The following is a 25,679-nucleotide window of genomic DNA, read 5'->3' as shown; positions in this document are numbered from 1 at the left end:
ATGTAGACAAGCCCAAAGACTGAACGTGCCCAAGGGCTAAAGTGCTGTAGTTTGCTATGTAGGGAAAGGTTTAAATTACCGTACAAAGTACAGCCAAGATTCCCATCCCCCGAGCCCTCAGGCTTGAATTTATTGTTGCCTCCATGTCTGTGTGTCTGTCTGTTAAACAGCCTGTTGCTAATTGCAAAGCGAACCGGCTCCCTTTGGCTGTCGCCCCTCTTACTGTGTACTCCGAGGAGGACGTGTCATGCCTCTGACCCTGCCAGGGAACCTCCCAGTATTTGTGCAGTGTTAAGGAGATCTTCTTCCCCAGGGGAACTTTCTGCTGCAGTGCAACAGCTGGCTTGTGAGCGACTTCCCGGGAGGTGGGGGAGGGGGACTCTCGTTTGCAAATTTCACGCCGGAGCAATTTGCGTTCCGTAATTAATGCACATTGGAATGCATAATTACAAACAGAAACAAATCACGCTTCCTGATGATCAAAAATCAAGCTGGGGAAGTATTCCAAGGGGCGAACCTGAACCGGCACGCGGCTAAGAACCATGGGGAACGCTTCGGGGTGAGTCTCCATCAGTCCAATCCACCCCGAGCTACCATAGCCCCAGGGAGAGCGCCAACCACTTCCTCCAGAGACAGAAAAGGGTGCTCCCATCTCTCATGGCAATGAGTCTTTCTTAAAGCCAACCCCTGATGCCTCCTGAATCAGGCCTAGCTCCAGCACTGTATCTGTATCAGCATAACCCTGTACTCTAGATCCAACCCACAGTGACTGAAGGGGCTTTTCCATCCCTGTAGGAACACCAGCTCCTCAAACCACCATAGTTAGGTCAATGGAAGCATTTTTCTATCAACATAGCCGTGTCTACACTGGGGGTTAGGTTGGCGTAGCTCCGGTGCTCTGGATTTTCACACCCGAAGCGCCAGAGCTATATTGACCTATACTCTAAGTTTAGGCCAGGCCAAAGTCGACAGAATCTATGGGTGCGACCCTAAAGCAGGAGCCTCTCCAGCTTTCCTGGAAGTCAACGGAAGGATCCTCATTCACCTCAGCGGGAGCCCTGTTGAAATGGTCCGACCCCTTGGAACGAGAGGCGTCTCTATTTCAACTACACGAGGCGCTGTCCTTGCTCATCAGCGGCTTTCCTGCCTGGCACAGGGAGAGAATTAGTCCAGAGAAAAGCCGAAGGGCAAGGTCAATGGAGGGACTGAAGCCAGGGCAGCAAGGAGAAACTTTGGCCACTACTGCAGTCAGTGAACCTTTCCCCCTTTTGTTTCTGCCTGTTTGCACAGCTTCTGTTACTCTTCCGTTGGTCCGCACAGACTAGAGATGGGGCTTGTATCTGTACAGCCACAGTTTTTGTGAGCCTTATTTGTCCAGAGCGTGTAGCAATAAAATTTAGCACGTGCGAGAGGCATCTGGCCCCACTTTATATCCATGCTGGGAGTATGAACCGAAAAAGCTTGCTGCAGGTTGCTGCAACCTCCTCTGATGCCTTATGGGTAAGACTTGGAGGTCATGGAGTCCCTGATTTCCAGAGACCTCGGTGACATTCTCTGCTTCAGCCCCAGGGGCTGCAGGACTCTGGAGCTGACAGCCAGTGGGGTCCTGGCAGGGTTCCAGCAACAGGTGATAGCAGCAAGAAGCGACAGGGGCCCCCCTGCAACGTTCCAGCGACAGGTGACAGACTCCTGAGGGGGCCCTCCTCAGGGTGCCAGCGACGGGCAACAGCCTCACGCGGGGAGACGGGGATTCCTCGGGTGAGCGGGTGCGGGGGGTGTCCCGTTATCTCTTTGGAAAATATAGTCACCCTGCAGCTCTCAACCGCCGTAGGGGGAAAGGGGAACCCCACAGCTCCCAGCCACCCACGGTGGTGGGGGAAACCAGGGAGCCGTAGCAGCAAAAGTCACAGACAGGTCACGGCTTTGTTGCCCATGACCTGTCCGTGAGTTTTATAAAAATAACCATGACAAAATCTTAGCCTTACTGATGAGGAGCAGAAGCTTCGGTCTCCAGTCCTGGCCCTTTCCCCACCACTAGACATGCCCTCACTATGCCTGTCCAGTGAAAAGAGGAGGTGTCACACTCTGCTGTTGTCATTTCCTTGCCCACATCTTCTGGATAGAGACGGCTTCTGCCTCTCCCGCTCTTCCTTGTTTCTCTGCACTGCCCCTGCTCCAGTGGCTGAACCAAGGATCCCGGTCTCTCATGGTCCATTCCACCTAGTTCAGCAGCTCAGCAGAGAGGGAAGCAGCTGGAGAGGATGGAGTGGCCTTTGGGAACTCACTGCCTGGTGCATCTGCGTTTGCCCTCCAGGGAGGCTGCACGGCTTGTGAGAATGGCAGCAGTCACTCAAATTAAGTTTTATTTTAAGGAGCTAGCACAGTAGAAGGGAGGGACTGAGGCAGGTGGCAGGAGCTTTTCATTACCCAGCTGAGAAGCGACAGGACTATCCTGGCCATTTGTGGCTTTGCCAGAGTTTAGCTGTCATCGTACAGCTAACGTCCCGATGCCCAGGCATCAATCAGACCTGGCAGCTTGCGTCCGGAGAGGCACCTGGCTGGGTAGCCAGCTCGGGAGCAGGGATCTCCTGGACTTTTATTATATGTACGGCATTTTGCTCGCACAGAATATTGATTTTCTTTTTTAAGCACAAAATATAGCAGTTTTATAACCTTTCTTCTGCTTGACAGAGGCCATTTATAACCTGCCTTCACCGCTACATGTGCAGGCTCTGAGCAAACTCATCTTCAAGAACTCAGTAATGCATTTTTAATTGTGAGCTGTTCTTAAGCGAGATTTATTTTTTCCGGGGACTGGTCCTTTTGTTGTGTTGTGGGTTGTTTTTTTGTGAGGTTTCTTTCTTTTTTTTTTTTGGTTCTGGTTTTTGATAAAAGAAAATAAATAAATAGCAAAGGTGGACTCGGAAAGCACTTTAATCAGGGTGGCGGATGATTGATGGCATTAGCTGCCTGCTGGCTTTAATCTTTTGGGACAGGGAAAGCCAGCCGGAGAATTGAAATTAAAACCCGGAGCGGAACCGGATCCCTAGCTTGTGCAAAGCGGCCTGGCTCTGTTGGCTTCAGTGGGGTTACTCTGATTGAGCACCGACTGAGGATCTGTCCTTCTGCAGTTGTCTGTATTCACTGCCAGCCAGGAAGGCTGCCCCCTGGCGAGAACTGCTTCAGAGCCCCATCTGCCTGCTCCAAAGAGGCACTGGGCTGCTTTTTGAGAATGATTTTAAATGGTGGCGGGGTGGGTTGAGATCCGCAACCATTAATAAAATGCACGTGCAGGCTTAAACAAATAGCAAATACCCAGCCAAAGTCCCCACTGCCTTCAGTGGGGCCAGGATCAATCTCACAGGAGTCCATTTAATTGGGATGCCTTCTGTGGGCAAGGGGAAGGATAGCTCAGTGGTTTGAGCATTGGTCTGCTAAACCCAGCGTTGTGAGTTCAATCCTTGAAGGAGACATTTAGGGATCTGGGGCAAAAATCTGTTTGAGGATTAGTCCTCCTGAGGTCCCTTCCAACCCTGATATTCTATGATTCAGTGTCAAGCATTTCCATTTCCTAGCATGAAGATACCGTCCAGGGAGAGAGGCTGGAGTGGAGTGTGCCATGAAGATACTTGTAATGGCTCTTTTCACCAGAAGGTCCCAAAGCCCTTTGCCAAGTTAGCACCCTTTGCCTGAGGCACAGAGCAGGGAAATGGGGCAGAGCTCTCCTTCATCCCAATCTAGTGCCCATCCCAGTCCACACTGGCTTGCACCTGTGGAGACCCGAGGTCAGGTTTTCGTGTGTCCTCCGTTAATGCTGACGACAGACCTGAGTTAACCACTGGTGTAACACCGTCCACCTCGCTGGAGTGGAGCCTGATCCCATTAGGAATGAACATGGCCCCCCAGGGCAGAGACCTAACTCACAGCAGGGAGCTGGGTCCCTGGCACTGGCTTACCTGTTGGTCCCACCATCACGTCCGGCAGGGGAAATGCCCCCAGAACCAGCAGGGCGAAGTATCCCACTCGCCTTAACATGTCCCCTCTCTCTGCAGTGCCCACCGGAGCTGAGGCCGATGAAGGACGGCACTGGCTGCTACGACTATTCCAAGGGGATTGACTGTTCGGATGGCTTCAATGGTGGCTGTGAGCAGCTGTGCCTCCAGCAGACCCTTCCCCTGCCCTATGACCCCTCCTCCAGCACCATCTTCATGTTCTGCGGGTGAGTCTCCTGGAACCATTGCGTCAAAGGGGTTCTGCAGCTTGACCGGAAGACTTGAGCAGCTGGTTCCTGCTCTACTCTCTTCCCTTCCCCTGCATTCTTCTGAGCCATGTTTGTGTCTGTACTCCCATGTCTCTCTCTGCATGGTCAGACCTGTGTGGCATGGAGGGAGTAGAGGAATATATCCGCTCAGAACAATGGCGGAATTGGCCTGTGTCTGCGCGCGCATGTGGCAGCATAATTCTGTTCTCGCTGCACATCCATGCAAGAGCTTGATGACCCAGTAGGCATCTGTGAAAATATACCAGTAACTGCATGTGCTGTGTGCCCCCATGGGGGGAACAATTATTCACACGGGGGCAACAAGTATCGATCGAATGTGCATGCAATTTTTGATGGTGAACGTACGTTCCTGCTGGCTGGCAGTCTAAGCACGTGGGAATGATCTGTGTGCAGACGGACAGTTCTCACTCCTACAGGAGTGTGTGTGTGTGTGTGTGAGAGAGAGAGAGAGACTGTACAAGTCAGTCCATAGCTTTTTATATAAACCCCAAACTATTTTGTCGGGTTGTTGTTTTTTCTTTTCTTTGTTTGTTTTTTTTGCTGTGCATCTCTTTAAATAGAGTTTCATCCCAGAGCTTGGCCAGGATCCTAGAATCCTATGTGATTTAGCATTTCTCTAAGGAAAATCTCTCCGACTACAGAATGTTCCAAAGGGAGCTCTGTGATTATCTGGCTTTACGCGGTATGGCTGCAAAAATAGCCATCCATCACATAAGCCATCCTATGCACTGCTCTGGTTTAGAGGCTGGGCAGATTGTATCTCTTTGTAAAGAAATCATAACATCACCCAGTAATTGAACAGTAAACTAAGATTATTGGCTACACCTTTGCTAATGCACATCTGCCTTTACACATACTTGTGAGCCCACGCATTCACCTACTTCAGTCCTCCTAGCTACAGGGGAAGAGGTGGGAGTGGGAAGGTAGCAAGAAGCCATTTACTGGAGGAAACATCTGCACCCAGTTGTCCCCTGGAGGGTAGCAAAAAAGTGCAGCGGGAGAAGGATTTACAGCAGCATGCACTGAAATGGAGGCAAGTGGCTCCCAGGCAAGTGGGAAAGTAGCGGGATACCCCATCAGCAGAGGCAGAGGCAGAGAGTAGAGGGAGACGTGCAGCATCTGGCTAAAACTGGTGGGTGGTGGAGAGTCAGAGGGCACTGAAGACCTGGAAAGCCATTCCCCTAACTACACAAACCTGCAGGGAGCATTGATGGGCTCCTGCCCTGTTCGCCTTTGCAGACATTGCTGCCCGTCTTGCCGGGGGAGAAGTGTTGTGCTTGGTAAAGGCAGAGTGACTGCCCCTCTGTGTGTTCATAAGAGCCATTGTTCCAGTTTGGGTTTGCTTGGATGGAGGGAGGGAGCCTGAGGTGGGGGGGGGAGGCGAGGGGGTTCCAATTTCTCCCAGCACGTGTGCTGCTGGGGTCCAGCCAGAATCTACAGAGCTGGAGAATCCCCTCTCCCGCAGTGCTGCTCCTCTGGAGAATGCTGCTTTCAGGCCATGAGCTGCATTATACACAAAGCCTTCATGCATCACTGCTCTGAAGTCAAGTCAGCTGGAGAGGGACTGGCAGGACAGGCCCCAGAGTGTATGTGCCAGCCTGGTCTATCACTACTTTCCTCTGGCCCTGCTCAGACAGCACCGATCTCTTTTCCTCTCGGTGCCCCGGGGAAAGTGTCATCACAATGTCCACCATCCTTCCTGTAAGCACTGGGGAGACTTCTCAGCCAGCAGCAGGAGCCCGGTGGATCACACTCAAACGGGGATATTCCCAATATCCCCTGTGCATTAGGGTCCCAAAGCCAAGTTCTCTGCCAGCTCCGGCAGGCAGAAAAGGGAGCGTGGGTACCCTAGAACAGACTCCCCTAAAACTTTCCGGACACATTCTGCCTCTTGCCCGGTGGCCGCTACTGCTCGGAAAAGCACTTTGACCTTCAGGGAAACGTGAGTCATGGTTTGTGCAGTGAAGAAGCAAATCCCTAAAAGTAACTCCGAGGAACACCTGTCAGCTCCTGACACATCCAGGTGCTCAGACGGCAGAGATCTCGCTGAGCCTCAGCCGTTCACAGCTCCCAGGGGATCCAGCTTTCTCAGCCACTTTCTTTCCTCTCATTTTTCCCCTTGCTTTATTGCTTTGCTGCTTGGAATGACTGTGTTATAAAGAGAAAACACACACCCTCCGCAGCTGCTAGGCAGGGGTTTGGGAAGCGGGGCAGTTTCGGCAGGGAAGTGGATACACAGCAAGGCTCTGCATTCCAACAGAGTGTGTTACATGCGCAGGGAAGGCAAGAAAACTCGTTCAGCTGGGCCAAGCAAATACCGTGTGATGAGTACAGGGTAAAGCATTAGTCGTATTATAACTACACCTCCAGGGCCACGTAGTGCTAGGCACTGTACAAACAGTGACCCGTAGGCCCTAGCCTGAGAGGCTTGTAGCATAAACAAGAAAGGCCAAAAAAAGGATTATCCCCATTTTACAGTTGGGAAACCGAGGCTCAGAGAGATTGAGTGACTTGCTCAAGGTGACGTGGAGTCTATGGCAGAGCTGGGGATTGAACACCGATCTCCTAGCCCCAGTTCAGTGCCTCCTCCACAAAATCATCCTGCATGTCTTGTGGGAGCAAAAGTCTGGAGAGCAGGTTTTTTGTTTTTTTTTTTATTTCTGGCTGCACCACAGGAATCCCTGTGTAACCTGAGGGCAAGTCACCTCACCCTTCCCCTGCCTCGGTTTCCCCATCTATAAAAGAGTAGTGACAAGACTTGCCTCCTTTGCGAAGTGTTGTAGAAGCACTGGGAATTAACAGTGGGAGAGAGGAACAGAAAACCTTGGATTCACATCTCTGGAGACTGAACAACTAATAAAAACAGGGGCGGTGTCGCTGGTTTACTTGTGCTGTTGGCTGGGGGGGACATTGGCATGGGTGTTCGTACAAGTATTGGGAGAGAGTGTGTGAAATAAAGCAGCTAAATAGACAATGTACATTGGTGCCCAATTCTGCCATCAGGCACAGGGCATCATTCCCATTGATTTGTGAGCATCTGCCCTGGTAGGTGGGGACTTGCTGCCTTGGGAAGGGCAGGATGTTTGAGCTGAATTCTCTTCCCCCCGCCACCTGACCGAGGCAGCTAGAACATATTGCCTTGTGACCCTAGTACTGGTGTTCCAGTGCTGCCAGGCCTACCCACAGGGAGGCCCAGAGTACGCACTGCTGGCACCAGTTGCAGCTGGCAGCCAATGCGGGTGTCAGGCTCTGCTGCAGCTGTCCTTGGTGCTGAAGAAAGCTGCTATTGATGCTGCAACAATAACAAGGATTGGTAACTTCCAGGCCTCAGCTGTTAGTCTCCAGGAGCTCGCCCCAGCCTAGGTTTTGAGTGCCAAGCCTGGAGCTAATATTCTGTTGGCTCTCCAGGCCCGGTGCACCTGCCCGGTGCAGGTTTTAAGTTATGTGACTCCCCGGAATAGTTTGCTGCACCCTGGTTCCCCAGATCCTCATGGAGTTCCTTACAGTTAGCTGGCTTGCTGTACTTCGATTGTGCTTATCACCCTGACTCTCCTGTCCTGAGAAGAGTCTTTCTGCAGCAGGGTTCATGTCACTACAAGCCCTGTTCGGGGGTTGGGCATTGCGTGCGTGTGGCTCTGTCTCTCTCTCTGACCTAGTTTGTGTTGTTTCCCAGCTGTGTCGAGGAATACAAACTCGCTCCAGATGGCAAATCCTGTCTCATGTTGTCTGACATCTGCGAGGGCCCCAAGTGCTTGAAGCCGGACACCAAATTCAACGACACCCTCTTTGGTGAGATGCTGCATGGTTACAACAACAGGACCCAGCATGTCAACCAAGGCCAGGTGTTCCAGATGACTTTCAGGTACTGCCCCATCCCCTCGCTGGGTCAGGTAACATGGTGGATTTACAAGACGTACCCTGAGGATATTGAAGGTCGGAAAGGGGGGTGTCAGAGGTGAGGGTGGTGGGAAGCTTAGCTGTCAAGAGCTCTATCTTGCAACATTGGCATACAAGAGCTGGGGGCAACTCAAAGAAAATAGAGGTGGGGAAAGAGCTGGGAGGTTGTTTCTGTCTGAGGTGTGTCACATAGTGGGGCCAGAACTTCAGCTGGTGTAAACCAGCTTAGCCCCATTGACATCAAAGGATCTATGCTGATGTACATCAACCGAGCGGCTGGTCCAGTGGGAGTTACTCCACATCCACCCAGCCACTCCAGGGTCCGATGCAGGGTTCTTCCCCACAAAATGTTCTCCAGTGGTCTCAAAAACGCTGAGGCCTCATGGCTCCCACGGACTTCAGTCAGAGTTGCGTGTGCTCTACATCTCTTACGGTCCAGCCACGTGGCTTTCTCCAGTCGAGTGTAAAATCTCCCCAGTGATGTATCCGTGCTGAATTCTGGCCTTTTGCTATGACAATGGGGACTGTAGAACCAGTACGACCTACAGGGAGCTGCTCTGCTCCTTTCTGCACTCAGAAAGCATTGGCAAACCGAGCACTCGGGGGTTCTCGGCAGTGTGCGCTTTGGCGTCTGCAGAGCAGCAGCCATTGCCGGAAGTGAGAACTGACAGTGCGTGAAGGCAGTTTTCCTAGCACGTTCTCCTTCAGTTCCCCTCCCCTTGTGGCAATCCTTGGTGGGGCCTTTTGAACGGAGACAGGAACGCAGATTGGAAATCTTTGCCGTGCGCTTTGTTTCCTGATGGCCGAGCAGGACTGGGCGTTTCATGAAACCTGCCAGCCTAAAGAGCCCGTTGTGTGACAGCCGCAATCTCCCATAAGCCCTCCCTGCGTCATAACCAGCTCCCGCCTGTGCTGCTGTCCTCTTGCTGGGGCTTTAATTTCCTCTCCCGCTCCTGTAATAGAGTGGCCTTTCCTTGCCCTGCGCTAGGGCTGGGGGATTTGTTTAGGGGCAGCCTTCCCCTTGCCCAGACAGCAGCCTGATGGAGGGGACTGTTTATTGCTGCCTGAAAGGAAATGCAGGGCTCAGGGACTCCGAGGCAGACGGGTTTTTCCTTCGCCGCTACCGCAGCCAGGATGGATTCTGGCTCTGAGGGGAAAGATGCTTTAAAAAAAAGAAACAACAACAAACATGAATCCTTACGGAGTACACTGCCTCCCTCCCGCCCAATCCAGCTTGGCTCCCGTTCTGTTTGAGCCACTCGGTCTATACTGGGCCTAGACAGCCCCGGGGCCTCCTTTATCTGACCCTGCCAGGTGCTGCCACTTGGTGCGGGGATTAAAAAGCAGGCGAGAAACCATCTTCCAGGCTAAATACCAGCCATAAAGCCAGCAGGATTGTATAACTCCGTTTTAGTGGGGAGACACTTCACTTCATTCCTGGGTTCGGTGGCTGGCTGGCTTTGGGCTCAAGCAGTGCAAGACACCATCCAGCCGCGGGGCTTCCTGGTCCAGTGCTGATTCAGTGTCAAGCCCAACCCAATCTGTCCCTCAGGTGGAAGGCTGGACAGGGAGACCCGATTCGGTTCTCTTCTCTCGCAGGCTGGTATTCCCGCCCAAATCAGATCATAAGGCCGTGCCTGCTGAACTGTGAGCTGAGCTCTCAGCCAAAGAGGGTGCCCGATGCTGTTCTGGGTGTGTCAGGCCCTCTGGGGTGGCAAGGGGGAAGCCCCACCCCCGCCACGACAGTTTTGCCTATGTAATATTTTCCATTTATGGCTGGATTTTCCCACCGCGCTCTCGTAAGCACCCCGTTTAGCGCCGACGCCATTGGGGATTTTTCCCTTCGTACCGTTGCATGGTGAGGGACGCCACGGGGGAAATCCTCCCTTCTCCACTCAGTCTTCATCAGCAGATGTCTTCCACCTCAACCCAGAACTGTGCCGCATTCACTGGACTCCAAGGAGTGTGGTTTGTTTGCGTGCACCTGTTGAGACATCCCAGGATTTGTGTGATGCAGCTGAAGTTCTCCCAGTCAACTGAGAAATACCCTTTTCCACCTGTCCCCTCCCCCCAGTGTATCACACCTGCCTCCCAAACAGTCCAGGTGTAAGAGTCCAAAAAGCCACCGACCAGTGGAGAGTCTGAAATACCTCAGCTGGTTCCGGGAGCTCTAGCTACCAGGCCAAGATTCAGCTGGAGGTTCCCAGGCGAAGGAAGGATGCCAGTGGGAGGTGAGACCATAAATACGCTTTCCCCATCTGATGTGAAACCTGCTCAGAACTCGGCATGCTCCCCTAACACTCGCAGCTCTGCATTAAGAATGACTGCGATCAAATCTCATGCGTCAGGCCGTCAGAGAGCTGCTTGCAGGGGTCAGGAAAGGTGTATTCTGAGAGGGAGGGCGTAGCCTTTTGAAGCATCAGGCTTGGCCACAGCTGGAGACAGGATCACGGACAGGGAGGGCCAGTGCTCTGAGGTGGCACAGGAAAGCTTCTTCCTGTCTGCCCTTCCAGCCGGGGGTTGTAATCCCCATCTCAAGGAGACATAACTTGTGCTAGGTCTCATGGAGCTCAGGTGCTAAAACCAGATGGTAGCTGTGGCAATGCGAGCGGCAGGAAGGGCTAGACACCCTGTGTATAGACATAGCGTCTCCGACACGTACGCACTCGGGACAGCCGCCTCTCCCGCTGCCACAGCTCCCTTCTAGTTTTAGCACCCGAGCTCCATGAGACCTCACACAAATTTATGTCTCTTTGAGCTAATTTCCCTTCCGTTGCAGAGGCCCGGGGCCCTGAGGACACCTGGCTCTCTCCTGTTCTCTGCCTGTGGCACACACTGGTTCAGTCTCCTGAGCAGCGAAATGCATCAGTCTGACCCGAGCTATTGGGTTATAGACAGGAAGTCAGACTAGGTGGCCTTAATCTCTGTCTGCATCCTGGGCACGTGAGTTGTGGGTTTCCAGCACCACTGCCATCACCGGGATAGCTCCTACCACAATCTACCTGGGACATAACACGGGGGATTACACTATATCCAAATCCGGACAAAAATTGCCCATGTGCTTTGCAGGCAAGGAGCCAGATCCTCAGCTGGTGGAAATCAGCACGGTTTCATTGAAACCAGCAGAGCTATGACAGTTACCGGCGGAGGATCTGGCCCTGAGCCCAGCTGCTGTATAGGACAGGGACAGAACAGTTCTGGGGTGAAAGCAACACTGGAGGGGTGGAAGAGCCAGCAGCCGTGGTGGCTGAGTAGAAGAGGAGGGATTGCAGTATCCACTGAGAATGGAAGGGAGGTAGTACCCACAAGGGATGAATGCCTGGGGAAAGGCGGGTGGGAGTCCTGCTATACTCTTTCCTGCGCACATCTATACTATTATCTAATATACGTGACTCAGTATAATATGCAGCCTTTTCAGTGCCCAGGATACCAATGTCTTGGGCTTTAGAGATTGTTCCCTGGGGTGAGGAGGCTGGTGCTGGCTTTGCTGCCTATTTAAAATTAGGCTGTTTGTTCTGAGAATATTGGCTAAAAATGAGACACTCCACCCGCCCGCACACAAATGTGTTCAGCCCCCTCCCCTGGAGTCCCTCTGTCTGCTCTCTGTGGAGGGTTATGGTGTAGAAACACCATTACATCATCCTCTAACAAGGGCCGGAAAGGAGGTTAATGGAGAAGAAATTATTAACTAAAAGATGTAATTTGCCTCTGATTTTCATATATATTCAAGAACCTCTCTGAGCATTAAGACGCCAGCTGTTCAAGAAGCCCTTAATTTGGTGCATTTGAAACATAGCAGGAAACTCCCTAATACCAGGGATTAAAAGCCTGTTTCGGCAAAGTAGGAGCAAGAACCTGCTATCAGGACAAAGGGCTGAGTATTTTAAAGGCATTTATCGCGGCTGGGATCCCGTAGTTATGCAGAGGTGACAGTCCTTTAAATGCTGCCCACTTCCCATGTTGTCATAGCTGCAGTGTCCTTAATAAAGAGTATAGTCTCCATCTACTTAGCATGGCAGCCCGGTGCTGGGGGAAGGCATTGTGCAGCTAGAAGCTTTGTCCCTCACATCTTAGCCTGGATGTCCCCGTCTGTCCCAGTTCCAGGGTCTGGTGGTAAGAGCCAGGCAGCTAGATGTGCCACCCTTCAGTGTTGGAGTGTCCCAGTGCCACCCAGTACTCGGCAGCAGGTTGCTGGATATGCCTTTCCGTCCAATGCACAGCATGAGATGAGGGGCTGTGCTGGAGTATGGGCAGGCTCCTCATGTGGACTGGGACGTGCTGTGGCCACCTTTAGAACTAGATCGAGTTAAGGATTTGGTAGGATTACACCCCCGGCTGGAGCAGGTGAATCAGATTATTCCTGAGATCTTAGCCCTGTCCCTTGGTATCACCGTGTTACAAGCTCTCTTGCCTGTGCTTCTGCTTCCCTGTTCACCTAGCCACTGAGGATGCTTCCTGTTCATATACATCAGCTAATGCGTGTGCATAGGCTGAGCAGCTCACGTCATTCAACTCGGAGGAGCAGCAGACATATCTTACCCCGCAGGAATTATTACAGCACCCTAACTGCGTGTGCCATGGTGATGAGCATCTGTCCCTGTCTCAACATCCTTGAATGTCACCTTCTAGTTCATGGACAGTGAAGAAAACAGCACATAGCTCATTCCATTGCATAGCTGGGCTATCATTCATTAATTATTACTGTGTTATTGCATAGCCCTGTGGGTGTGCACAGCACTCAACAGACAAGATGAGGTTCCTGCCCCAAAGAGCTTATGAGCAGAGCTGGTTGAGGTTTGGGGATTGAAAACTTGATGACTGTGTTTTGTCAACAATGACATCTTTTGTGTGGAAAAAATACAATAAAAGCTTTGTTATCTGGCATGTTGGGAAAATGGGAGGTGCCGGTAAGTCAAATTCCGGTTAACTAAGAGGGAGGGAGTTTGGGTGCGGGAGGGGGCTTGGGGTTGGGGCCCGGGAGGAGTTTCAGGATGCTGGATCCGGGAGGTACTCACCTCGGGCAGCTCCCTGCAAGCGGCGAAATGTTCTGCTACTCCTAGGCAGAGGCGCGGCCAGGCGGATCTGCACCCTGCCTCCACCTGCAGGCGCTGCCCCCACAGCTCCTATTGGCCACAGTTCCTGGCCAAAGTGAGCTGTGAAGCCATGCTTGGGGTGGGTGGGGCGGGGGCAGCGTGCAGAGTTGCCTAGCCATGCCTCCGTCTAGGAGCAGCAGGGACATGTTGCCGCTTGTGGGGAGTCACGCAGAGCCAGGTAGGGAGCCTGCCGGCCCCTCGCCAACCAGACTGTAAACTGGACTTCCAGTGAAGATCGGAAATGCCGGTCTCTGGAGCTTTCCTGTTGGTCCAGGACCGAATAACACCTTTTTACTATATTTTGGATGAAAATATTCCAGGTTTTGACAAAACCTGGACATTTTCAAGTGAAAGCCCCAAATCCAAAACCCCAAATACCGTTTTTTTAAATATGGGAGGGAAAAAAATAATTTTCCAAAGAGCTCTAGAGCTCAGGGGTGGGAAGGGCAGGGAGTCCTGTCCACTGGCTGCGCTGTTACAGAATTGCTCCACCTGCCTGTTGCCTCTCACTTCTCTCCTGACACCTGCGGGCTCCTGATTTCCAGCTTTGTGCCCTTCATTTAAAGTAACAAACACGGCGTGCAGGGAGGCATGCCGAGCCTTCCACGCGCCTGGCTGTGAGCGTGTGAAAGAGGCAGGGACGTGCCCTAAAGTCACCCTTGTACAATGCGTTTCCCTTCCTCCTTTCTTTCCCTTTGGCTGAACGCCGGGACGGCAGATGAAGGCTCTTTAATCACGCTCCAACCATCCGCTTTGCTCCCCTTTGAAGTTCCCCCAAGACATTGTGAGCAACACATTCAAAACCACGGTTCCCCCCGCCCCCAAAATGTTAAATTTGTGGAATATTCACAAATAAGCCCAATTCAAGAAAAATATATCAATATTCCCCACACACCTCTCGGTTTGGGTGGGAGGCTCAGCGACAAATCCAGCTCACGGAAGGCGAGATTAACAGTGTTTCCCTCTCTTGTATCACAATGGGGCACAACCAAGAGCTATTGTAGTCTCCAAATTGCAGGGGGATTATCTTCCAAATGGCTTGTTTGCCAGTCCCGCCTGTGTTTTACGCCATCTCCTTGCTCCAAGGGAACCAAGATTTTTGTTTACGGGTTGTTTGGCATTTCAAATTGTTGCTTTTATGCAATAGGTAAACAGAAATCCCAAATTACTGCTCATGGAGGGAGCTTCGCTTGCTATATTGCTGATAGGTGGAGAATGGGATGTCAGCCCAACATGTAACTGTCACACAGGAAAAGCGCTGCCTGGGGAGTGGATTGGAAAGACCCTGCCCAAGTTGATTGACCCTAAATGTGATCTTTCCCTTTCCCTTATCTTCTGCTGTGTCTCTTTTTTCCTCCTCCCTCAGCTCCAGGCTGGGGTGGGCCCCTAGCTCGCTTGAGCTCCTGTCTTTGGTGGCAGTGAACTTAGGCAGTTGCCAATTCTTTGGGTGGTGGGGATGGGAGATGTAGCCAATGCAGTTTAGGGGAGGAAGCGACACATTGTGGGGGTGGGGAGAAGGAAACGTTTCCGTGGCCATTTGATGGATGTGAGTGAAAAAAAAACCAATCTGGTTGAAGCAGTTCAGGTTGTTGCGATGAGTCCTTGGCAAGATGGGGTAGTGATCAGAATACCACCGGGGCAGTGCACTGGGTGATACATGTGAGTTAGCACACGGTTGTGTTTATGACATAATGGCACCAAGGCATATGTGGTGTGGGTAAGTGCCTGTGTGTGTTGTGGCAAATTGCCGGCACTATTATGATGGGTCCCGCGCTTTCTCCTCTTGTGGGGGTTCAGGGTGCCGTTTCTCACCCCTGAATTGGGGTATCAACTGTCCCACTAGTGTCCCAGAAAAGGGGGGTAGAGAGGGAGGGACCCGGGCCCGTCCTCTACTCCGGGTCCCAGCCCAGGGGCCCTAGGGAGAGCAGCGAACCACTTGAACTTGCAATTCCTTCCCCCGGGCTACTTCCCTCTTCGGCCCTTCAGCTTGTGGGGCTTCCTGCCCTCTCTCTGCTTGGGCCAAGTTTCTCCCAACCCCTTGTGTGTGCAGAGTCCCTCTGCTCTGCATAAGCCGGGTTTCCCTTTACCTAGGGTCTCGGCCTTCTGGCCACAGCACTTCTCCAAACTGCTCTCTGCTCCAACACCACATCACTCTGCTTCAGCTCCTCCAACTGCCCCCCTCCAAACTGCTCTCTGCTCCAACACCAAACCACTGCTTCAGCTCCTCCAACTGCCCCCCTCCAAACTGCTCTCTGCTCCAACGCCACATCACTCTGCTTCAGCTCCTCCAACTGCTCCCCTCCAAACTGCTCTCTGCTCCAACACCAAACCACTCTGCTTCAACTCCTCCAACTGCTCCCCTCCAAACTGCTCTCTGCTCCAACGCCACATCACTCTGCTTCAGCTCCTCCAACTGCCCCCCTCCAAACTGCTCTCTGCTCCAACGCCACATCACTCTGCTTCAGCTCCTCCAACTGCCCCCCTCCAAACTGCTCTCTGCTCCAACGCCACATCACTCTGCTTCAACTCCTCCAACTGCCCCCCTCCAAACTGCTCTCTGCTCCAACGCCACATCACTCTGCTTCAACTCCTCCAACTGCCCCCCTCCAAACTGCTCTCTGCTCCAACACCAAACCACTCTGCTTCAACTCCTCCAACTGCCCCCCTCCAAACTGCTCTCTGCTCCAACGCCACATCACTCTGCTTCAACTCCTCCAACTGCCCCCCTCCAAACTGCTCTCAGCTCCAACGCCACATCACTCTGCTTCAGCTCCTCCAACTGCCCCCCTCCAAACTGCTCTCTGCTCCAATGCCCCATCACTCTGCTTCAGCTCCTCCAACTGCTCTCCTCCAAACTGCTCTCTGCTCCAACGCCAAATCACTCTGCTTCAGCTCCTCCAACTGCTCCCCTCCAAACTGCTCTCTGCTCCAACGCCACATCACTCTGCTTCAGCTCCTCCAACTGCCCCCTCCAAACTGCTCTCTGCTCCAACGCCACATCACTCTGCTTCAGCTCCTCCAACTGCCCCCCTCCAAACTGCTCTCTGCTCCAACGCCACATCACTCTGCTTCAACTCCTCCAACTGCCCCCCTCCAAACTGCTCTCTGCTCCAACGCCACATCACTCTGCTTCAGCTCCTCCAACTGCCCCCCTCCAAACTGCTCTCTGCTCCAACGCCACATCACTCTGCTTCAACTCCTCCAACTGCTCCCCTCCAAACTGCTCTCTGCTCCAACGCCACATCACTCTGCTTCAGCTCCTCCAACTGCCCCCCTCCAAACTGCTCTCTGCTCCAACGCCACATCACTCTGCTTCAACTCCTCCAACTGCCCCCCTCCAAACTGCTCTCTGCTCCAACGCCAAACCACTCTGCTTCAACTCCTCCAACTGCTCTCTGCTCCAACGCCACATCACTCTGCTTCAGCTCCTCCAACTGCTCCCCTCCAAACTGCTCTCTGCTCCAACACCAAACCACTCTGCTTCAGCTCCTCCAACTGTCTGATTGAAGTAGGGTTTTTTTAATCAGGTGACTGGCTTCAGGTGCTCTAATTGGCTTAATTGGTTTCAGGTGCTCTAATTAATCTGTAGCAGCCTCCTTTCCCTCTACAGGGAATAAGGCTCTCATCATCCTGGGGCTTACGTATCTCCCATCGATCACTCTCCTGCTGCCCTCTGGCCGTGCTGTATCACAGTGTATATGTGTGTGTGTGTGTCTGGGCACACACATAGGAACGTGGTGCTTGGTCACTGCACTCCTCCCACAGCAGGAGGGGATAGGACTTTTGCTGTATCCCCGGGTGCATGCCAGTCGTGCCCTTCGGAACACCTGGTCCCAGTACCTCTCATTTCTTGTTAAGACACCGTCTCAGCCTCTGCTTCCCAGTCACCTGCCAGTAACACCGGGTTTCCTCGCTGGAGAGCTGTGTGTGTCTCCGGGTTCTTCTTTATAAAGCTCATGCTCGCAGAGGCCATGCTGCCCTTGTGCCTCTGGGAGTCAGTCACACACGCCGCCAGATCAGAATAGCACCCTTTGCCCCTCCCTTTGCACTGGTGTCGGTCACTCCATTAGTGCAAGGCAGTGGGGAACCAGGCCCATCATGCTTAGATGTTCAGTGACAGGGCATGGCTAGATTTGCTCCAACCTCTGCTGGCGGTCCCTGCCTAGAGTACAAAACACAGGCTAGTGGCCAAGGCCTGGTCTACATTAGAAAATTGGGCAGGTTTAACTACGTCAGTCAGGGGTGTGAAAAATCCACACTCCTGAGCAGCATTGTTAAGCCAACCCATGTCCCTTGTGGGCAGCACTAGGTCAATGGAAGAATTCTTTCATCAGCCTGGCTACTGCCGCTTGAGTAGGTGGATTACTCTGCCGATGGGAAACAGTGTCTACACGGAAGCACTGCACGTGTTAAGTGTAGACAGCCCTAAAGAACTGGATGGAGACTTGGAGTCCTGGGTTCTGTTCCCTGCTCTGCAGCGGGCTCCCTGGATGACTGGGACAGTCACTTAATCTCGCCTCGGTTCCCCAGCTGTCAGGTGGGGATTGTAGCTCCCTGCATCATGGGCCATTGAGGATAAAATCCACTAGTGATTGGGAGGTGCTTGGACACCACAGCGAACAGGAAGAGAAACAGGGCTGGGCCACTAAGAGTAGGGGATGGGGGCAAAAATCTTAGAGCGCTTGCTCAGGGAGAAGTGGGAACGGTTCTGCCTCACCTGCCTGTTAGCCTTGGGCACCAGGCAGCAGAGTCCCCCAGGAGCAGGGAAGCGGAGGCTGGCTCCTCCTGTGCTGACGTGGTCTCACCAGGACAGCGTTTCTGCCTGTGGGCGCAGCCTCGCGGGGGGAACCCTGTGCGAGGAATGGTGATCAAAGAGCACAGCGAGAGTGAGGGGCTTCTGTGTTCAGTGAAGAATTGCCGCCGCCAAAGCAGAGGGCCCCGCGAAGGGTTTTGTTTCAACAAAGTTATGTTAATATTGTCAGGCAGTGTGCCGGGTCACTGAACCGATGTGGGGAATTGTCATAATATTGATGGGGAGTTTGGCAAGTTAATTTTAAATCTGTCACTCCTTCCCCTCGCCGCCTCTCGTTCTGTAATAAAACTCCGCCATGATTGCGGGGCTCCGCTGACAGCTCCGCTGGAGCCTGCCTGCCTGCGCTCCCCCATCACCGCTTCCCTCCCGCCTCATCCCCCAGCAGCACACACCGCACAAACCCCAGACAGAGCGCTGAGGCACCAAATGTCAGGGTGCTCAGACAGCAGTTCCCCCCCCCCCAAAACCCTTGTCTTGCTGTGACTGCTGCAGTATGGATGGGGGGCGGGGGGGATTTCAACGAAGGGGAATGCTGGAAGTCGGGAACCTTTATTTCTTGAAGTCTGGGATAGCTGCCAAAGGAGCTCCTGGCAATAATGGAGCTTGGCTCACCGAAGGTCCAGTCCCCATTCCCAGGGTTGCCCAAAGCTCCACAAACTATTTGCTCTCTCTGGGATCTATTCAGACGGGCTGGATGTGGAAACACCTTGAAGATTTCTGTCATGTCCGAGGTCTTATTAATTAACAGGCTGAGACTCCCTGCAAAGGGAATGAGTCAGCAGGTCCTCTGAATAAGTCTGGCTGAGCTAGAGAGCTGCAGAGAACCCACTGAAAGTCTTCTCCCAGTTTGCACTGGATCCGGCGTAGGGCCTGGGGTGGCTTCTTTGTCTCACTGTCAGTCATTGCAAAGTTCTGCTCGGGGACTCCTTGGAAATACCCCCTGCACCTCCCAGCCTCAGCCGACAGCTGCATGCCAACAATCTCTCCTACCCAACTTCCAGGCTCCCCCCTCCGAGCGGGCTGCAAAGCTCCCTCCTGCCCCTGGATAGGTAGATGTGCATTGCTACAGGCCTTTGGGACTCTGCCAGGGGATGTACACTAGCCCACTGGTGAGTGTGTGTTACAGGTCCCCCTCTGTGCCAATCCACGGAGGATAGCAGTTTGTTACAGCCTCCAGCTCGGAAGCTTTAGCAGCTCATGCTCCTAGCTCTGCCTGTCCCCAGCTCTGTCCCGAGTGTGTTGGCTGAGTTGGTGGCCATCGCACACACAGGTGTGATTTTCAAGTGAGCTGGTTGCTGTGGGTGAGAGCATGCTGGGAGCCCTCCTAGCCCACCAAACTGGCATCTCTATTTCCTGGTGCACCGTCAGAACCCATCACTGTTATTACACCTGCTGGCCCAGCCAAGATCACAGCCCCATTGTGCTCAGTGTTCCACATACCCATTGTCAGAGACAGTCTCTGCTCCAAACAGCCCACAGCCTAGCTTGATAGGCAGTGGAAGGGGAAATTGGTGGGAGGTGACTTGCCCAAGGTGACACAGCAGGTCAGTAGCAGAGTCAGCGGTAGAACCCAGATCTCCCGAGCCCAGTTCAGGTGCCTTTCCACTGGATCTTGTTGTGTGAGGATGTCTGATGCGGGTAAATCTGTGGGTCAGGTTGCCTGTAGCTCCTATGCAAGTGAGTACGGGAGGTGGAACAAGGGTAAGGTGCCACGTCGGTGCCGAGCCCCAGGGTCCTACAGGGGGCGCTGTTTATGAATGCAGGGCAGTTGCACACCCAAAGCAACGTGGCTGGCATGGCCATACCACCCCATTCCCGGGTGCCTCGCAGTGACTGAACTGTGATGCTCAGGCCTGGTTCACACGGCAGCTCTTCAGTGAGCACTTCCTCAGCCCCCGTAGCATAATAAATGGAGTCTGTAACTATATTAAATTAATTTCATTGATCCTTTCCCCCATCTTCTCTTTGAAACACCTGAGTGCGGCGGTTATAATTGGGCTGTTTATTATTCCAGTGCCAGAAAGGTCTGCACCTCCCTGTACCTCAGATGGCTTGTTTACCTATTACCCTTCAGGTTTGGATAATGGATAGAGCTCCTTTCCGGTGGCTGGCTTCCATTTCATTCCCTTTATTATTTGTTGCTGTGATTCTATTACTGTTCACGACTCTGAAACCGCAGACGTATTGGTGACAGTTTCCCAGCCCAGCCTGATGCCACAGGCACAGCATTGAAGACCGGGACCGAAGTGTGCTGGGCTGGCTGAGGCGGTAAATGAGTCTTTAGCAATTTAGCGCAATTGTGCTGTCCTCAGAGAAGCCAGCACTGGTGAATCCCATGCTCTGTGCTGCCTTGTGCTGCAAAACCCACAGTCTATTTTTTAAACAGAACCCTCCTGCGATCCCCCATTAGGATCTCCATTTGTACGTGCCCTGTCCTGATGCCTAGAGGAGAGGTGATAATCTGGCCTGCATGCCAATGTCGTCTGCAGCTGAGCTCCCAAGGTCTAAGTCCCCCTGCCACAAATCCAGGCATAATACAGGGGAACAAAATGTCACAGGAACCCCCATCTCTGATCAGCCAGGACATTTGTCAGCGGTCAGATCTTTGGTCCATCTAACCTAGTATCCCAGCAGGGTTTAGTATCTGATTGTACAGTGGTTGGTCAGCACTGCAACTCCTCTATAAAGCATCTAGACAATTAGTATCCTGCTTGGTAACCTAGGGTAAGTCATATCACTGCCTGGTGCCTCAGTTTCCCTATCTGTAAAATGGGAATAATGGTACTACGTGCCTTTGGAAAGTGCTTTGAAAAGTGCTGTGTAAGTGCTGGGTGGTATTATTATTGTTGTTATTATTATTATTAATTATGCAATGTTATACATGTGGGAAAGAGTTAGAGGGGGAGTTCCTTCCCGACCTGCCCCAGGAGAGTCTGGTGTGCAGGCACTTTGTTTACTCTTATTAACCTACCGCTCACAGCTACGGATCCTGCTAATGGTCATGACATTACCCAGCCATTTGTAGATCCAGCTGGGGGAGGTAAGCCCTGGTTCTGCTGTGTTGCACCATCATAAGGAGGAGTAATGCTGCTGAAGCCAATGGAATTTCACCAGGAGGCGGCCCCTTAAATTTACACACCTGCCACCCCGCTGGCTTCAGTGGAGTCTCCGGTTTGTGAGGCCAGACCGGGGCCCTGGGTGCCTTGCAGGGACTGCTACGTTCAATATGGGGAGAGCAAAGCGGATGAGCCCTGGAGGCTGCTGTTCAGTCCTCAGCGCTCAGGTGTTGGGCTAGTTCTGACAGAAGGAAAGAGCCAGGATGCACTTTAGGCCTCACTCCGACAAACTCTGCTTGCCTTTGCTCTGCTGTCTGGGATGCTTCACTTTTAGGCTGGCTTTTAATTAGGGCCACCTTGTTACACCACTATAGCCAAGAAGGCCCTCCGCTCACCCACTCCCCTTCATATTCCAATCTAGGCTAAGCATCGTCCAGAGCTGAACAAGGTCCCTTCCCTCCATGTCCCCCGGCACTGCCAGATTCCCTCCTCTCCTCAGCCTTCAGTGGGAAGGGAAGGGAAATGCGCTCCAGAGCCTCTTCACCTTCATCCTCCATACAAACCCTCATGCACCAGGGGCGTCACTGCAGTTTCAAGGGGACGTGATTCTCCAGGCCTCCCTCAAGCCTTTTGCAGAGTCAGTTGCCGCAGCGGGCTAGAGACGAGGCAATATGGAGCTTGCAGCGAGCTGAACATACACGTCTGCTTTGAGCAGGTGAAGTATTGGAGGCTTTGTGGCATTAAATAGGAAAATGAAAAATGCAGTCAGCACAGCACCCCCTATTGTTCAATTTAATATTACACTCATTTTATCATGTGCTGCCTCTCAGTTTTTCAAAATTAACACCCAGTGGAGAAGAATGGGAACAGATCACACCTCTCAGAGCTATTATTTCAGGCTGTCTCCAGACACAAAGATGTGTCTACACTAGACTTTTTTTTTTTTATTAAATCTAGTCTCCTGTAATCCAGAAGACACCACCAGTGGCTCTAGAAAAAAGAAGTGCTTAAAAAAATCATGTCTGACATTTTAATTAACATGTTTTTAAACACCACTTAGCACCTAGTGTAGTCAGGGTTTAACACCTTAAAAAAAACAGTTAGCTAGTCCTGGTTAAACTTGGCGGGCCTGTCATGTTCCCCCTCCTCCCCCCCCCCCCCATGGTGGTGCTAATTGGGTGTTTTAAAAAGTGTTAATTGAAATCTATTGGCAAACACAGGAAAAATCAAACCGCCTTTATTCTGAGGCGAGGACGGCCCATGCTGGGTTACCCTCTGGTCATGTTTTTAAAGCTTTCTTTGCAACCATGCAGATTGGCAACTAAATTTTTCTAATGGAAGCTTAGATTCTGGAAAATGACTTGACAGCAGGGAGTGAATATTGATGCAGATTCCATGAAATGTGCCAGTTCCCACAAGGAGCAACGAAGAGACCTAGGTAATCTGTCTCAGGTACGTCTACACTGCAGCTGGAAGTGAGCCTCCCAGCCCAGGTAGAGAGACTCGCACTAGCTCTGCTTGAACTAGCACACTAAAAATAGCAGTTTGGACGTTAGGCCACGAACTGAGACCCAGGGGGGTCAGTGACTATTATGGATCCTGCCCAGAATGTCAGTTGGCAGGCCACAGGGCATCCCCAAGGCACCTCTCCTTCCACTTCCTCTTGTGGATGTACCATATGAAATGATAGGAATAGACTTGATGGGACCCCTGGATTAGAGTGTTGACGACTTCTGGCACATCTTTATCATCCTGGATTATGGCATGAGATACTCCAAAGCCGTTCCACTCTGATTGACTAATGCAGCCACCATAGCAACTGAGCTAGGGAAACCATTTTCTTGGATGGGACTTCCTAAAGGAATCCTGAAAGACCAAGGCTCAAATTTCACATCCTGGTTGATGAAGGAACTGTGCAACCTATTGAAAGTAAAGATACTGTGACCATCAGTCTACCATCAGCAAACAGCTGGCCTACTAAACTGTTTTCATAAAACGTTAAATGTTGAGGAAGTTTGTGATCGCAGATCCCAAATATTGGGACCAACTACACCCACCCCTTTTATTGACCATCCAGGATGTCCCTCAGTCATCCATGAGCTTTTCACCCTTTGAGCTCTTGTATGGAAGACAAACCACTTAATCTCTCATTGTATTGAAACAGCAGCAGGACAAAAAGTGAAGGAAAGCCCTCCCCCGGAAAATGTGGGGTTGTAACCCATCAGGTGCTTCAAGCAATGTTAGATGTAGAAGTGGTAGAGTTGTCCTACAATGAATGGAGAAGCTCCCTCACCTGGGTCCCTACGTCAGATAGGCCACTAGGCTGCCATATAGACTTCTGCAAAGTCAATGCAATATCCAAATTTGAGGTCTGCCCCATGCTAAGAGTAGATGGGTCACTAGAATGATTAGGAGCAACCAATTATATATTTACAATTGACCTTACCAAAGAGTACTGATAGGTCCCCCCTCACACCCGAATCCAGGGACAAGTCAGCTTTCTACACCCCCTATGGATTGTACCAGTTCCATACCGCGGCATTTGGACTCTGCAGTGCAGCTGCCACCTTCCAGAGGTTGATGGATGAAATCTTGTAACTCCACGGACAACATGATGCTGCCTATCTGGACACCATTGTCACCTAGAGCCAGAATTGCAGAGACCACCTGAAACAGGTAACGGCAGTACTTCAATCCCTCACGGATGCAGGCTTGGCAACCAATCTGGCAAAATGCAAGATTAGGACCCATAGAGTTACGTACCTAGGGAACCCAATAGGAGATGGCCAGCTGTGACTCTTGGTGGACAAAATCCACACTTCCATGAGCTGCCCTGTCCCTTCACTGAACAAAAACAAGTGTGACGATGCCTGTGATTAGCCGGGTACTATCAACATTTTGTCCTGGGATTCTCCACCATTGCAGCACCCTGAACAAGCCTCATAAAAGAGTGCCACCCCAGGTCAATACGGTGGATGACAAACTGTGACAAGGCCTTTAAGACACTCAAGGAGTGTCTGTGTAGAGAACCCCGTCAGCAGCTTGAGAACCGTGAATACAATACAATACAAGAGCAACGGAGAAATCTGAGGCTATGGTTTCACGTCCAGCTCAGGACCCTGCTGACTTCCCAGCCCCGCTCGTGCTTTGCATCTTGAATTGTCCTCCTCCATGCCAAGCCTAGGTCCCATGGACGAGGAGAATAAGAAACACAGAGCTGCCTTCAGTGACAAATGGTTTTATCCTGACCCCAAGAGAACCACTGGACAAACTTGTCTGATGTGATCCTGTCACATTTATGTCACCGTGCTGGGTCATTGCAATCATGATGTGACGGTGCTGCGTCAAAACGTCACCCTGGTGCAGCGCCCCTCTGTACTGTCAGAGCACCCAGGGACCAGAGGCAAGGATTACGACATTCCATGCTGCTCACAGAACAGCGCGACCTCAGCAAATATCGCCTGTGTTGCAATGGCATTCCAAGATCCATGAACGTTCCAGTCCGTGCGTGTTGGGTCCGTGATGATGAAACCAGGGGCTCAGATACTCAGGTGACAGGGGCCATAATAAGCAGCCGGATAGACAGAAATACCAGGTTAGTTGTGACCCTAGCCCTGGCCCCAGCTGCCACATGCACAGGGAAGAAAGTGAACTTTGAGCTTTTCCTGACTGGTGACTCAGTGACACTCACCACCAGACAGCGAAATCTGGAGCCAGTCCTGGGATTTCCTGTCCTGAGGAGCAGTTGTGCCCTCAGTCATGGGGTACCCTTCTCAGAGCAATAGAGAGGTGCAATGGGACTGCTGCTCAGATGTGCTGATTCCCAGTCCTTTGTGGCCAATGGAAAGACATGCATTGACTTCAGTGGACTTTGGATCAGGCTTGTGCTTAGGAGAATTTCCCTTCCGTAAAGCAGAGAAGCACATGCCTTTCCCCCCTAAGCCACTGAGAAGCGGCTTCCCCTCTGCCACTCCTCCGTCCCCACCCCTGATAGCATGTCTGTGCAGATGTTTGTATTCTCTGCAGCTGATGAAAATATTCATTATCTCGTTAGCTGCTGCGGCGAAGGAAGCTCGGATTTGCATTTCCACAGATAATCACCCAGCACAAACAGAGCCTGTCACCCGGCGGCACTAATTGGGCAGAACACCAATCCGCCAAGGAAGGGGGAACCCCCACAGAAAGGAGGGGAGAGCGGCATCCTTCCTCGCCCCATGCGATGGGTGGCCAGGAGGGGAGGCAGGGAACAGTCCTCACTCAACGCAGGCCGAGCATCAAGAGGGGAGGGGAGGTGGGGCTCAGGATGGAATTACCCGGACTGGGTTCATGGGCTGAGCATCGGGGAGTTGGACTGGATGGACTCCTCCCTCTTTGCTGGGGAAAGGGGGCGGGAGTCGGAGCGGATACATGAGATGGACTTGCTCCATTTGCGGGGACTGAGTGTCGGGGGTGGGTGAGGTTCAGAACAGGAGCAGATTGTCCATTCTGTGGGGGAGGGGAGTGAGTGTGTGTGTGTGTGTGTGTGTGTAAAGACGTGG

The 25,679-nt window shown here is 52.2% G+C and overlaps 1 protein-coding gene across 9 annotated transcripts in view; it reads left to right on the top strand.

The window, feature by feature from the left end:
- Positions 1-25,679, top strand: part of ASTN2 (astrotactin 2) — a 614,387-nt gene that overhangs the window by 346,334 nt on the left and 242,374 nt on the right. For 8 of the 9 annotated variants that reach the window (XM_044992620.1, XM_044992622.1, XM_044992619.1 and 5 more), the window contains 2 exons: positions 4,053-4,219; positions 7,956-8,144. In XM_044992620.1, the coding sequence (XP_044848555.1) occupies positions 4,053-4,219; positions 7,956-8,144 (356 nt within the window). Of the gene's footprint in view, positions 1-4,052; positions 4,220-7,955; positions 8,145-24,638; positions 24,737-25,679 lie in introns of those variants that run through there. The other variant, XM_044992627.1, reaches the window with a different exon arrangement.

The sequence above is a fragment of the Mauremys mutica genome, chromosome 18 (genome assembly GCF_020497125.1).
Source record: "Mauremys mutica isolate MM-2020 ecotype Southern chromosome 18, ASM2049712v1, whole genome shotgun sequence".
In the NCBI taxonomy this organism is placed as follows: Eukaryota; Metazoa; Chordata; order Testudines; family Geoemydidae; genus Mauremys; species Mauremys mutica.
The sequence above is the reverse complement of the archived record's forward strand: the minus strand, read 5'-3'. Positions and strand labels throughout refer to the sequence as shown.